The following is a 15097-nucleotide window of genomic DNA, read 5'->3' on the forward strand; positions in this document are numbered from 1 at the left end:
AAGAGCTGTATATCCCTTATATTCTACACTAAAATGCGATCTACATATTACACAATATGCCTGAGTTGTTTTTTTATTTTCTTCTATATTAAAAGGATATTTGTTCACCCAGGAAAACTCTTTAAGCCAGGCGTCATTGAAATAGCTGGAACGCTTCACTTTCTTACTTTTTGGAGTCGAATATAATGATTGATCCATAATTCAATATATAGGGCCTGTAGTAGCTTAAATTGCGATAAATCGCTCAATCTGGCCACACTGCTGATAGATATTATTAAAACAGAGACAAGACAACACTAAAATCTAAAATCACCAAAAAAATCAGCCGGACCTACACCGCCGCCGCCGTCTGTTACAAACATAGACGTATAACCAAGGACATATCCTTGTTTATACGTCTATGGTTATTGGTTACAAAATACCGCCGTCCGCCGTACGGTACCTACGCTACAAAAATAAAACAACTATACGGGCGAAGGGCGAGACATCTATCGACTGCTATATGAAATGTTAGCGTAAGAAACTCTTAAATAAAAGAAAATAATAGCGATAAATATAGTAAAATAAAGATAGTCGCTAAATAGCCGCTAAATTGACTTAAAAATTAAAAGCAGGATTTAGTGTAAAAGCAGTTCAAAAGGAGGACATTTGGGTAGAAAAGGAGAAAGGAGAGCTCACAGCAAGAAAGGAGGACTGTCCCCCCGAAAGGAGGGCACTTGGCAACCCTACCTGTACCAGTTCTTATTTCTTTGCATTTTGGCACAAACTCAAAAACAAACATTTGTTTACGAATTAACAGTCGATCAGAAAAACGTCAATGCAGATAACTAAAAATACATTCCCGATCTGAACTAGTGACTAACCCCAAGTTGTGCTGTAGAAGATTTATTTTAAAAGGACAGTGGCAAATTTTTTTGGGGGGTTTTCGGCGTTATCTGAGCTTCAATAATAACCCAATTAAGACCGCGGGTTAATTGGTCTAATAGCAAAAGCCCATAGGTGAAAGTGTTCAATTTAGGTCTGGAAATTGATGATTTTACTGAACTAATACAAAATATCCTATACATTAACCTTAATGCTCGCTGGTAATCGGAGGGCTCCCACTTTTACTAGTACAGGGTAACCTAAAGAAAACTTTTTTTGCATTAAAAAAAAGGACAAGATAAACAAAAAAATAATTAACCGGTTGTGGGTGTCGCATCTACGGTTGAAACATATTATAAGAACACAAAACGTAATTATTATAATACAGGGTGATTGTTTTTTAACGGCTTTTTATCCTCTGTACAAATATATCAACTGTGGGGGCGACATGGTGTTGCAAACTCTTTTAACTATTAGGTAGAAAATTTGTAAAAAATTCTCTTTCATTATCGTCTACATATTTGGAAATGTGTTCATTACGCATTTATTTTTTAACTTATATCGATTATATGTATATTGTATGCCGGAAGTAGGTTCAGTTTTAAAGAAGCGAATATAATTATTCCTATTAAGTTTTAAGTCACAAAAGGGGGACTAGGAGAAAATAGACGATGTGTTATCAACTTATACTGAATTTATACAAGGTTTTCAGATGTTATGTTGACTATACTCTTCTACATTCTATTTTTATATGTTGGTTTTTAGATTTGTTACGTGGTTAACTTAAATTTTAATATATTTGCAATAATAAATATAAGGAAGGTCATACTTTAAAATCGCTTTTTATTTATTTAACAACTATTAATCCGAATCGAACCTATCCACGTCCTTGTCACTACCACTCTCTTTTGCGTTTACTTTTTTGCCGCCTTTGAAGTCTAACTTTAGCTGAAAATCAGGATTGTTCTCGTCGAAATTTCTACTGCGATATTCCGGGTTTAATTTCGGCCTTAGGGCTGCTAAACTGATTAAAATTGCTTCTTCAGTCCTGATGGTTTTTGAACCCTAAAGAAAAATATATTTTATTTAGACATTATTTGAGGTATATTAAATTTTAAGTACCTGTTCAGGTAAAGTATTTAAATAGCTATCGAATAACAAACTGGGATCGTCCGCGTCTAGGACACCATCATTTTCCAGGGCTGCCTCGAGACCTTTTACACCCCCAAACATTATCAGTAAATGTTTGAATTTGGGACATTCAAAATCGTCAACTGAGGTGCCCTTGTCTGAGGTTCCTATGGTTAAATCATACCTAAAATCGAATTTCAGAGATCTAGGTACCTAATGCAAGAAATGAGAAATAAAAACTAATGTCTATAGAACTTCCTACTCATACAAGGGAATGTAAATTCTCTATTCATCTTTCTCCTTTTCATTGATGCCTTATAAAAGTACCCCATGAGAAAGACAGAACATATCGTTTATTTAGTCAAAAACTAATACAACGAGGTTACTCAATAATTACCATATTACATTTTAGAAAAAAAATTGAATAACTAATAAATACTATACAATTACCACAAACATATATATATATTATACAAACAAAAACGAGACACAAACCAGACAAACGAACATGACAATATTTTAGAAATAAGTGGTTTATTATACTAAATTTATGATTGAATGATGTTTACAAGCCCTTTTAAAAAACTTTATAATTTCGATTGTTTTGATTTCTATTTGCAACATACTGTATTTGTTTAGACTATTACAAAATAATGCATTTTGAGCACGTTCTTGAGAAACTAGGTACATAAAAATTACTTCTCGATCGCGTGTTATGATCATCTATTTCGGCAGAGAAGGTGACTTTACTCAACAGATACTGTGAAGAATGACCAATTTTAATCTTATGGACACATGCCAGTTTATTGAGTAGAAGATGCTCTCTGACTGGTAACCATTCTAAAGCCTGTAACATGTCTTTTATTGGGGTCAATCTTGGTTTACCTAGTATTATGCGCATGGCCCTATTTTGCAACTTTTGAAGTCGGGACAACTCATTTTGTTTTAATAAAAATAATACACTAGAACAATAATTAAAGTGAGGCAGGATAAGTAATTAAATAGTTTTTTTTGTCCATAAGCTTAAGTAAGGTGAACATCTAGATAAATAATAAACTTTATATAAAATCTTCGTAATGACCTCAAGTGCATGACCTTTAAAATTTAAGTCCCGATCCATCCATATGATTTATAAAAACATTTGCAAATAGGATTTAAAGGATTTTTTTATTGGATGGACGCTAAACGTATCATTAATTTCAATTCATCAGTGCAAAAAGTTGAAAAAGTGGCCACGAAAGAAGTGTAATTTGTTTTACCCCTCAATTTAGTCCAAAAAAAAATTAGAACTTTTACACTGCCTTTCAATGAGTATTAAATCACATTAAAATTATCCACCTCCATTATAGTGTCACTCTCATAGCTCAGAGAGAGGTTTCTTTATAAGTATTTGCTGCAACACTAAACTTATTCACTAAATTACTGGATTCAAAATTAATATTTTGAAATCAGTAACTAGCAAGAGGTCTTGTGGAGTTGATGAGGTGCTCACTCCACTTACCTACTTGATAAACTGTAATTGGAACATGGATATTTTCCAACTGAACTTTTACACAAAAAAGGGAATTCAAGCCTTATTGAAAACCAAAGGTCCTTATTGTCAGTTTTCTCTTAAGAGTCAGTTTAAGATATTTGAGAGATCATTCCGAAAAACTGATTAATTTTCTAGAACTTAATAAAATTTTAACTGATAGACAATTTGGATTTAGAATGAACTGAACATGGCATAATATCCTTTTATCTACATATTCTTGAAAGCTTTAACAAAAAATTGCAACCACTGGGTATAATTTTTGACCTTTCAAAGGCTTTCGATACAATAAATCATCAAACTTGCCCACTACTATGGAATTTGTGGTTTGGCCTATGAATGGTTAAAGAGTTATTTAGCTGGGAGGTTCCTGGCTATGAAAATAACTGGTAGCAATGGTATTACTTTTTCAGACTGAACATTTACAAGGTAGTGTGTTTGGGCCTATTCTTTTTTTATTTTGTATAAATAATTTACCCCTGACTACAAGCAGAAATTATATAACACTTTTTGCTGATGATACCTCTACTATTGTAAGGGAGCATGATTATGGATTACTGTGTACATAGGCAAATCAGTGTGTGAGGGATATAGGTGATTGGTGTAATAGAAATGGTCTTCTCTCAATAGCACAAAAACCAACTTTTAAGTTTTTAGACCAATTAGAATTGTGCAGGATTTTAGCTTACTTCCTAAGGATAAACAAACAAGCGTTAAACAACAAGATTCTACCAAATTCTTGGGAATTACAATTGATCAGCACTTATCTTGGAACAACCACATTCAAAGTGTATGCTCTAAATTGAGTAGTAGAAATTTTGCCATTGTACCTTAGGCGGCAATATGTTGATAAGGAAACATTAAAATTACACTATTAACATATGGATTATTGGCTTAGGGAAACTTCAATAATATCGGTGCAGTTCTTGTATGCCAAAAAGAATTCTCAGGACAATGTTTTCTTTGTCTTTTGGGGAAAATTGCCGTAATATTTTTAGCTCTGAAAGACAGTTGTACATCTCTATATATCATACTGTGCCTGTTTTTAAAAATTTGAATAAAGTTGGAAAGTGTGGTGTGTAAATAAATACTCAACAAGAACATCAGACAATAATAATATATACATACCAGCAGCCAGGTTAACACCAGCTCAAGAAGGACCTAGTATAAGATCTTTAAAAAATTTTAACCATTTGCCCTCCAACTTAGGATATCCAAAATGTCAAACTTTTTTGTGATAAAACTGAAGATTGTACTGGCTATGAATCCATTTTATTCTCTTGGTGAGTTTTTTGATTGTACTGTTTTATAATTACGTTAGTATACCGGTTTTTTTCACTAATAATTATTTTCAAATTACTTTACTCATATTGACAATTCCAATACATGTATTTTTATGTCTATGGAATAAATAAATAAATATTACCACCACTGATTAACTTACCCATTTTTATAAGGACATTGTGAAAAAACCTTGGATAGGGAGTTAGCAATTCGTACACTATAGCCCCAATAAACCCCCGTTTCACTCCTAGGCAACTTAGGAGAAACCACGATCCCTTTCAGCTTCTTTACGTGAGGCTCTTGAGGTCTCAGCTTCACAGTACATCGAATACCTGGCAGCAGCACCTTATCCACTTGCACCTGCTTTAAAAGCCCCACATTCACTATTGAACCCTTGCCAGGCTTAACCGGGGTGTTTAGAACCACCCCTTCCCTAAACAAAAAGTCATCATATAGCCCCAAATGGTGTGGAGCATTAAGTGGATTTAACAGCCCACAGTATTTTAAATCGTTGTGAATGGGGAAAAAGCTCTTACGGAGGTACTGGGGGCACTCAAGGTACTGTAGAATTCGGCCTAGTTGTATACAACTTTGTCTGGAGACTTTTTCTTCATTGGTGCCATCCAGCAAGGTGCCTTTTTTTGCATTTACTTCGTCACAGTAATCATCAAATACAATTACTTCATTTGCCTAAAATAGAATAAGAAAGGTTTGGTATATTGATGCTCCTTGCCATAGATGTAAAATTAACATGTTTGTATTAAATAACAAAGGTATATTTTTAATACTTTTTCTATTTCAAAATATGCTAAACATTTGTTGTTGTAAACAAAGTTGTATAAAACAAAAAAAAAAGTAGGTGAGAACAAACAACAAAAAAAAAATGAAATATATACACAAATGAAATTAAAATTACATGAAGTGCTGATAAAACCTAAAGCTAAAAAAACATGATCAAACTTATACCAGTAGGAACTAAATACATTAAAAGATATCATTATAATATTCTTCTATATCATAATAGGGTCTTACAACAAGCAATTTCCTGAGTTCTTTTTTAAAATCTATGACCCTGAGAAATCTGTCTTTTTCTGATAGGCAAATGATTAAAAAGTTGACGACTATTAAATGCAACAGGGCCAATCTGTGAATCACCCTCTTTGTCTGTACCACTAAATTCTCCTTAAGGGGCTTTTGAAATTAGGGAGGCAGGAGTGCAGTTGATCAGCAGTTACTTCATAAGACCAAAAGCAGTTGACTACTTTTAATAAAATAACCTTTGATGAAACAGAGTTGACTTAGAGATTTATGATATTTATTGACATAAACTTTGATTATTTGATAATGACAATACCTACCATTCATCACTTGCAGAGATTGTATTTAAGAGAATCTTAATAGGCTCTGGTTTTAGTATGAATATCTTATGGAAATGGTTTAGTACAACTGAATGAAACTTCTTGGGAATATATTTTGATCCGAACTTAAGATTTAACAAGCACATTGATATGTTTATTGATAGTTTATCAAACTCAATATTTCTCTGAAAACAAAAGCTGTGAAAAAAGGTTTCATTGTGTTTTTTTCTTAGAACATTGAAAGGCCTTTCAATGTTTTAAGGTTTTTTTTTTTTAATTTTTATATTATAATTAACCAATGGTACAGCTCACCAACTCCATGGTTTTATAAACAAACTTTAAAGAGTTTTTAAATGTCAAGAAAATCAATGGAATAATTATAGAAAGGAAGGAAGAATAATTATAGCCTTGTGGAGTAAAAAAGACAAATCCTGACTCAAACTGCCACCATATTTCTGGTGTATTAAAGATACTGTTTCACTAATAAAGATACAGGGCAATGTTAAAATTTTGTCCACAACAAAGAGAGTCTTACATGAATCTGTAGCTTTGGCTTTATTCATGTACCTAATTGCCCTTTTTTGGAACACAAGTAATGTATGCATTAAGTGTTTAGAACAAGAAGCCCAAAAACATAGAAACCCAAACATAAATGGGATTCAATTAATGCAAAATATGCCTGTTTAGTCATACCTTTATCTAACTCATTGGATATTAAGATTATCCTAATTGTAAAGCAGTTTAATGCAAGTTTTTTACCCAGTTGTTTAATATGATTTTGAAATTTTAATTTATTATCTATTTGAATCCCTAAGCATTTAGTATCTGATGTAGTGCTTAATAATTGGTTTTGGGTAAACTGATCCCAAGTCACATTTAAATGAGATAATGTTGGTTTTTGAGATATTACAACAAAGTTCATTTTTATTAGAGTTTTAATTAGAGGCAGGTCATTAACACTTTTTACCAGGATGTGCTCATCCATATTACTCCACAGCATCATCTGTGAACAAAGTAAACATCCCCGAAGTTTTTAGACTCATAAAACAAAATAAAATTGGGTCAAGAACTAAACCCTGAGGTACAGCAATGTTTAAGGTTTGCTGGGTATTATTATTACTACACTATTGTACTGTATATTATTACTAAGCCTTTTTTACAACATGACACTAGACATCTAGGTCTTTGCAATTACAGTTCCAAAGAAGTTTATTATTATTATTCAAAGATAAACTACCTTCATATTGCATCTGTCATGTTAGAAAAATTGAAACTAAAAAATGATTCTCTCTACCTGAAAAATACAAGCAGCACGAGCAATTTGTCCTGCCAAATAACTCCTTAACTCGGGTGTTTGTGCGTTCTCCAATATCGAGCCTGGCACTGCTATAGATAAGGTAGAAACAGGCTGTGGGGTCAAGGCAGAGGCTTCGACATCATTAGACGCTATTTCCGTCTTAAGTTTCTTTTTCTGGAGCTTTTTCTCTAGGTTGATCTCCTTCCATTTCCTTCGTTCATCTTTCTTGGCTTTATTCACCTCGCTCCACGTACGCTTTTTAGTTTGATCGGCTTTTTGGACTTCCATTTATCATTTAAATTGTTAGGAACTTTAAGAGGAGAAATTACGGAGAAAAATTATCGTAAAATTAAAACGTGAGGAAATAAACATAAACTAGTTGCATTTTAAGGTTATGGCATGGGAACCTGTCAGTCACAGAACACAAATAGATAGCTGTCAGTGCTTGACTAAACGCTAGCGTTGTCCATTGGGTCAACCAGTTTTAATAAATTCTTCTTTAGTTTTTATATAATTAATAATAGCAATAACAATTTTTGCTAATGTTTACATGACAATGGATTAAAACACCCAAAAGTTCAAAAGATTAATTTTTTTTAACAAAGGGCGCCATCTCTTAGCGGCTGTGAATGTAAGCCTTGACACTGGTGTCAAATCTGACAGCTGTCAATTACGATGGATACATGAAACTGCTAATGCGAATTAAGATAAAACGCACGTGTACATCCGTAAACCGTTTTAGCCTTCCTAATCCTTATTATTTTAAAACGTTTTAAATATGTAAATGATCTCACTGTAATTCGCATTAAGGTTCGTGTATACGGGAGAAGATCCAAATTCAGTAATTTTCAGTGCTGCCAACTAACAAAAATTTGAAAACGAGACAGTGAGAAAAAATTGTCTCTTTGATTTTGTTGTGGTCTGCCTTATCTATCTAATTATATATTCATTTATTAGGTATATTTTTACTCCTCAGCCTAAGTAATTTATTAATAAATTATTTAGGTTGGCAACAAAAAACAGCGTTAAAACTATTGTGTCAACACTTGTCAAAGCGTTTTTGCTCCAATTCGCATTAACGTCACGTGTAATCTTAGTAAATGGCATTTCTCAAAATAAAAACAGTAAATAAATGAAAACATCTTATATTTTTGTTTTGCCAGAGACATAACGCATAGATCCTGTTAGAAATTCAACATAATGGATGAATTGAGTGACAAATTTCACTATTTATATAGTTCAGATGTTCCAGCAAGAATCCAGATTAAAATGTAAACAGTTGCCCTTCAACTTTCAGTATTCTTTCAATATTTACATCTACAGCCCCCTTTCTTAACTTTTAATAACCATTTCAGTGGCACACTAGAAGGAAAACGAATAAAACCAACGTATGAAGAGCTGCTAAAAGACCCTCATCTCAAATTTTCAGGATTATGTCAAGACGGTTGTTCAGACCTAATGGTGGAATGTCAGATTTGGGACAACAATGAGCCTTTGTGCCTACCAGTCGGCACTGAATATAAGGCATTCACTAATAGATGGAAGTCTGTAAGCAAGCAATTTAAGACATATTGATAGTAAGTTCCTATTTATTTCAGTTGGAATGAATGGCTTCATATGCCTTTAGAATTTTGTGATCTGCCCCGGTCAGCTCAGCTTGCAATCACTATTTATGATTGTGCGGGTCCTAACAAATTAATGCCAGTGGGGGGCACCACTGTATCTCTGTTTAGTAAACATGGAGTCTTTAGGGAGGTATGTTTAATGTTTTGTTTTTAATTGTTGATGTTTATGTAATGATATAATTTATTAGAGGCTTATGAGTGAGTGAATTTTAAATTGTAGGGTATGTTAGACTTGAGAGTTTGGCCTAATGTAGTAGCAGATGGAAAGAGGCCAACATCGACTCCAGGTAAAGGCCATGACGGGAAACAAAATTCCACAGATCAGATGTGGAAGTTGGCTAAATTAGCGAAGAAACATAGAAATGGACATATACCAAAAGTTGATTGGTTGGATAGATTAACCTTTCGGGAACTAGAAGTTATTAATGAAAAAGAAAAAAGGTCCTCAAACTACATGTATCTAACTGTAGAATTCCAAAAAGTCTTTTCCGATATGTTTTCTACTCCTTACCATGTGGTTTACTTTGAACAAAATGGAGAGGAGATTCATACCTTTAAGAGTAATGCAGATTTGGTATTTGTTCCTGATTCTGAAATATCCAAGGTAAGAATTTTCTATTTATTTGGGTGGATTTTCTTGACAAGAAATTATTTTTGTGAAAAAAACTATAATACTCATACATAATTATATACTTATATAAATTTTTTAACTAAAATTACAAATCCTCATATATTATAAACAAACAACTAACCAAGGTTCTATAAAAGATCCATAACAACTAAATCTGCATAAATAGAATTTCTCTCACTATGGTTATGTCATTTCCCTTCTAAAATTAATGATGTAATAGCATTAAAGTGAACAGATGGCAACATAATATAAACGAAATGTAGTGAGCAAAATAACTAAAACATTCTTTTAAACTGGGTCAACAATGAGTTTTTAAGTTTACAATCAACAATGTGCAATATTGAAGGTTATATAAAAAAAAACAGAACAACTGTTCTAATACAGTGGTAGCCCAGCATCATTTAGGTTTATTTACTCTTGTGTAAATCATATTGAAATTTCAAGATAAGTGTCATTTGTTGGTTTATCATTATGATAAGGAGGATTTCGGTGGAAGTTATAATTAATTTTTTTAAGTGACTGGTTTTGATAATATTTTCAGAATGTGTTGTTATGTGATAGGTGTCAGTGTTGTGATTCTTTTGTGATACAGAACAGTTTTTATATATTTTCTACAGCTGGGCATGGATTTTTTTTATTGTTGGTTACAAAATTTGTTTCTGTTTCAAGAACTTGCATAACTTCTCTTCTTCTTTTCGCTTCAGTTGGCTTTTTATGGTATAGTTTAAACAGTTTATTTCAAAGTACCCAATTTCCTTGTGAACAGTTGTTTCTAGTGTTCACAACCCTCCCATTAAATAAATAATATGTTATCTATCATAATTTTATTTTTTCTCTATGTTCTGTAATATTATATACTGTATATCAATTTCCTGTAATTGGGCACTATAAATTCTTTATTTACGGGATTAACCCCATTACAATACAACAAAGAAATTCAAATACAAAATAATATTTTAGCCTAACACCCAATTTAACATTCCATAACAAAAATAATACAGTCAATATGATATGTTGCTACATTCCAACAGGTAATATAAGCTATTAAAACAATATCAAATAACAATCCATATTAGCCCAATATTTGAATAAAATTAACAATAAATAAAAATATATCAAATCATTTACTTAATTAAGATCCAACATTAATTAATCAATAGCAATTCACTAATCCACATTATAACAACCAGGTTATGGAAATAACAAAAAAATAGTAATAATAATAATAATAATATTACCCGATGACACTAATAGATCTTTGAACACTGAAATTCAGTGGCGTATCCAGGGGGGGGGGAGGCAAAGGGGCAATTGCCCCCCCCAGAAAAGCTAGGGAGAAAAAACATATATTGAGTTCTGCTAATAACGCAACATATTTAAGTAGTACAATACAAAACGAAATAATAAATGCATGTAACACAAATATTTTACGAAAAATAATAGCAGAAGTAAAATCTGCAAAATAGCAATCTTGGCAGATGAGACAACTGATATTGCCAAAATAGAGCAGTTTGTTCTTTGCGTTCGGTACGTATGCGATAATTTATCTATTGAAGAGTCCTTTCTTTAATTTATTCCGGTAACTTCAACCACTGGGCATAATTTAGCAAAAACAATTATCGAAAATTTGACAAACTGGGGTTTAGATTTAAATAATTTTAAAGGCCAGGGTTACGATGGGGCAGCAGCAATGAGTGGTCAGTTTTCTGGGGTACAGGCTATTATAAAAAAGGAATATCCTACAGCTTTATATGTTCATTGCGTCTCACACTCCCTTAACCTTGCTATATCCGATGCATGTTCTGTCCAGGCTGTACGAAATTACATGGTGTTATTGAAAATGCTTACAATTTTTTTAATACTCCCAAACGTCAAAATATTTTAACTAAAAAAGTAAATGAAATGCCGGATAATGAGAGATCAAGACGAGACATTAAAACAACTTTGTGCTACTAGATGGGTTCAAAGACAAGATTCAGTAAGCGTAATGAGAGAGCTTTTAAATTCTGTGGTATTGGCTTTAGAAGAAATAGCTGAGTGGCCAGACAAAGAAACGTCTACTTGTAGCAAGTTGTTACTAAACACCTTACATCAGAATTCCTTATTACTCTTTATGTAATTGAACATGTTTTTGCATTTACCACTCCGTTATTAAAGTTGCTGCAATCAGTTAATATTGATTTAGGCAAAGCAATATTACTGGCTGAAGATTGCTTAAAACAGCTTAAAGATTTACGTTATAACGCAGGTAATAGTTTTGCAACTATTTTTGCAGAGGCAAAAAAAAATATAAACAAATTATTTGGTTTAGAAATAACAAAACCACGCAGACAAAAAAATAGGGCAAATGTTGAAACTAACACAACTGAAGAATATTTCAGAATATCAATATTTATTCCGTTTTTAGATTACGTCTTATTACAATTAGAAGAGAGATTTGTTAAACATAAAGATATATTACAATCATTTAACTATCTGATTCCATCAGTAAATAAGAAACTTGATAATCAACTTCAAAGTCTTAAGTATTTGGTAAATTTTTATAAAAATGATTTCAATGCAAATGATAAAATTGTTCATTTACTATGGTTTCTGCGGAACTCAAACTTTGGTATAGAAAATTTGAAGCCTGTGCACCAGAAAAATATCCGAGCTCCGCTCTCGATGCCCTAGTAATGTGTGATCAGGATATATTTTCGAATATATTTATACTGTTAAAGATTTTTTGTACTTTACCTGTCCCTTTACCCTCCCTTTGTGCCTGTTTTACTATCCATATATTATATTAGTATCTTTTATTTTTCTTTATTTTTGTAGCTTTTAAATTAATAAAAGCATTTCAAAAACATGGTAATTATTTCTCCCTTCCTGATGAATAATACCATATCTCCGATAATAGGCCAAAAAAATTAACTAACATACACATACATACATAAGTATATTGTATATTAAATGGTGATAAACCATGTTGCCCCCCCCCCCCAGGAATGAATCCTGGATACGCCACTGCTGAAATTAGGTTAAACTTTTAATTTGCCTCTTAAAACTAGGTAAAGTAATGCCCAATATTTCAACTTCATTAAAATTAATAAATTTAAGTGTCCATTCAATAATTATTGGGACTACTTTAAGCTATTCTAATACTTTAAGTTAACCTAATCATAACTACAAAGTAAGGCCTCCCTGACTATATTAGGAACTGTGTACTGGAGGTGTGTCTATCCTATAAAAGTTGGTCAAATGTTACTTTCCAAAAATTACTTCCAGGCAATTGAGGTAGAGCCTGTTTGTGCGAACACCCTCCGAAACCTGCTTAAGTGCACTAAACTGCTTGGAAAAATTAGTGACTGTCTTCCAGGCAATTGGATTGGAGACAGATGCTTTGCTTATCCTATAAAAGCTGGTCAGATATACTTAACTTCCTAGAATAAATAAAAAATTACTTCCAGGCAGTTGAGGTAGAGCCTGTTTGTCCGAAAGCTGCTTAAGTGCACTAAACTACTTGGAAGAACTAGTGACTTTTCTCCAGACAGTTGGGTTGGAAACAGATGCTCTGTTTATACCATAAAACCTGGTCAGATCTACTTAACTTCCTAGATTAACTAAAAACTTACTCCCAGGCAATATAGAATCTTTTTCTCCGTACACCCCCTGAAAGTTGCTTAAGTGCATTCAGGCAATTTTATCTAATAAATTCTCTCTAATCCATAGCTAGGGGTTGGTGCTCTGTTTATCTCACAAAAGCTGACTAAATGTACTTAACTTTCCGAGTTTCTTTACTGTTTTATCAAAATTAAAGAGCATAAGACTTGCCATGTCCAAAACCTCTTTATGGGACACAGTGACCATGAAACTGGCCTCGCAAAAAACCAAAGAACTGACCAAACCGAAGACCTGTCAGTTGTGCGAGCACGCGATTAAAGCGAGCGCGATCAAATGTTCGAACTGTCACCGGTATTTGCATAAAAAGTGTTTGGAACGGGCGTGTATGTTATTCGGGGTGAGCGATAATAATTGGCAGTGCAGGGACTGTGCCAACTTGTGTCCCGCGAAGTTCGAATTGAGTTTAGTCAAACGGGAGAACGAGAGTTTAAAGCAGCAGGTGGCCGTTTTGACTAAACTGATTAGCGAGCAGGATTTGGTGAACTGTTTGCAAAGGGAGAAAATTGAACAGTTTATGAGCGGTGATGTAAGTTGAGGGTTTTAGGCGAGGGTGTTTGTTAAATTTCCAATGATTTCGTATAAGAACGACTCTTGTAACTTAGAAACTTTGAGAGTTAGAGTTAGTTTTATCAACCGAGGTCCAAGGGAGACTTTTTTTTTAGTATAACTTAAAGAGCAATTTAAAATAAAATAATAATAATTCTTATATTTCCTCAGTACAAATTACACATACAAAAATACAGTTCCTCAACTGAAGAAAATGTGAAAATCTAATATGAAAACTAATAAAAATAGTCATGTGTTTTTACAAAAGAATCATCCTTACACTTCTCACTTATTATGCTATTAACTTAAATACTTAAACACAAATTATTGAGATTTTAAAAGGGCTGTTATGTAATCAGTAAAAAGCACAAGTCAATAGATGATAAATTAGAAAAAGGAGAGGTCCTGGATCGATCCCTGGGGAATTCCATGTTTTATGTTTAAGACACCAGGCATGCTTTGAGAAAGTTTGTTGCATTCTATACCTGATAAATAACTGTAAATAAACTCCTGACTTATATCTTCAAATCCACATTGTTAAGTTTAAGTTTCAGTAGCAATATATCGTGAGAAGCAATATGTCACTAAGTGGAGAAGCCATAAGTAAACCAGACACTAAATTTTTGGGCATTTTTGTTGATTATATAAATTATTTAGACTTTCCACTTTACAAACATTTGCTGCTGAAAATTTTAGTCAAAAAACTCATCGAGAGAGTAGAAGCTTTTCTCTCTTTATGATGCAAGTAATTATAAATCTTACAGGCATTGTAAATAATATTTTTCTGATAAAATGCTGTTTGGTGAACATCTGGCAATAAAAGGTCTGGCCTCCGAGTATTATATATTTTTTTATTTATTTATTTATTCAACATAAGAAATACATGCTTAATACAGGATAGATGTAAACAAAATTAATCTGTAGTACCAATACAATAAAGTACACCTAGGTGCAAGCACCTGTATGTGTATAACTTAAAATTAATTATATTACTATTCAACATAATTATATTTACTAGGGGCCCCATACCACTAATTTACATAAACCTGAGGGTAGTGCATTTAAAATACAGGTAAAATAACTATAAGACACAAATATTAAAAATTTCAGAAGAAGAGGAAAACGTTAATAGTTATTTATAGAAGGTCAAGTAAGGCATCATAATTT

General features: G+C 32.7%; 2 protein-coding genes across 5 annotated transcripts in view; one reads left to right on the forward strand and one right to left on the reverse strand.

The window, feature by feature from the left end:
• Positions 1 to 1690: 1690 nt before the first annotated feature.
• On the reverse strand, positions 1691 to 8037 carry LOC126734036 (putative methyltransferase C9orf114). The gene is made up of 4 exons (XM_050437554.1): positions 7463 to 8037; positions 4971 to 5500; positions 1987 to 2179; positions 1691 to 1929 (listed from the first exon to the last, which is right to left on the reverse strand). The coding sequence occupies exons 1-4, from the start codon at positions 7751 to 7753 to the stop codon at positions 1726 to 1728; spliced, it is 1218 nt and encodes a 405-aa protein (XP_050293511.1). The 5' UTR covers positions 7754 to 8037; the 3' UTR covers positions 1691 to 1725.
• Positions 8038 to 8515: 478 nt separating this feature from the next.
• Positions 8516 to 15097, forward strand: part of LOC126734032 (phosphatidylinositol 3-kinase catalytic subunit type 3) — a 35962-nt gene continuing 29380 nt past the window's right edge. The window contains exons 1-4 of one of the 4 annotated variants that reach the window (XM_050437545.1): positions 8516 to 8736; positions 8821 to 9009; positions 9064 to 9220; positions 9311 to 9694. In XM_050437545.1, coding sequence (XP_050293502.1) covers positions 8666 to 8736; positions 8821 to 9009; positions 9064 to 9220; positions 9311 to 9694 — 801 coding nt within the window. In that variant the 5' untranslated portion in view covers positions 8516 to 8665. Of the gene's footprint in view, positions 8737 to 8820; positions 9010 to 9063; positions 9221 to 9310; positions 9695 to 10050; positions 10068 to 10203; positions 10361 to 10422; positions 10439 to 13432; positions 13911 to 15097 lie in introns of those variants that run through there. The other 3 variants (XM_050437548.1, XM_050437547.1, XM_050437546.1) reach the window with 3 other exon arrangements.

This window comes from Anthonomus grandis, chromosome 3 (genome assembly GCF_022605725.1).
Source record: "Anthonomus grandis grandis chromosome 3, icAntGran1.3, whole genome shotgun sequence".
Taxonomy (NCBI): Eukaryota; Metazoa; Arthropoda; class Insecta; order Coleoptera; family Curculionidae; genus Anthonomus; species Anthonomus grandis.

Coding starts and splice junctions, on each gene's coding strand:
- LOC126734036 (XM_050437554.1), bottom strand. CDS start 7,753: ATGGAAGTCCAAAAAGCCGATCAAACTAAAAAGCGTACGTGGAGCGAG. Junction 2,180..4,970: donor CAATGTCCTTATAAAAATGG/GTAAGTTAATCA, acceptor ATTCGATTTTAG/GTATGATTTAACCATAGGAA. Junction 1,930..1,986: donor TAAATACTTTACCTGAACAG/GTACTTAAAATT, acceptor ATTTTTCTTTAG/GGTTCAAAAACCATCAGGAC.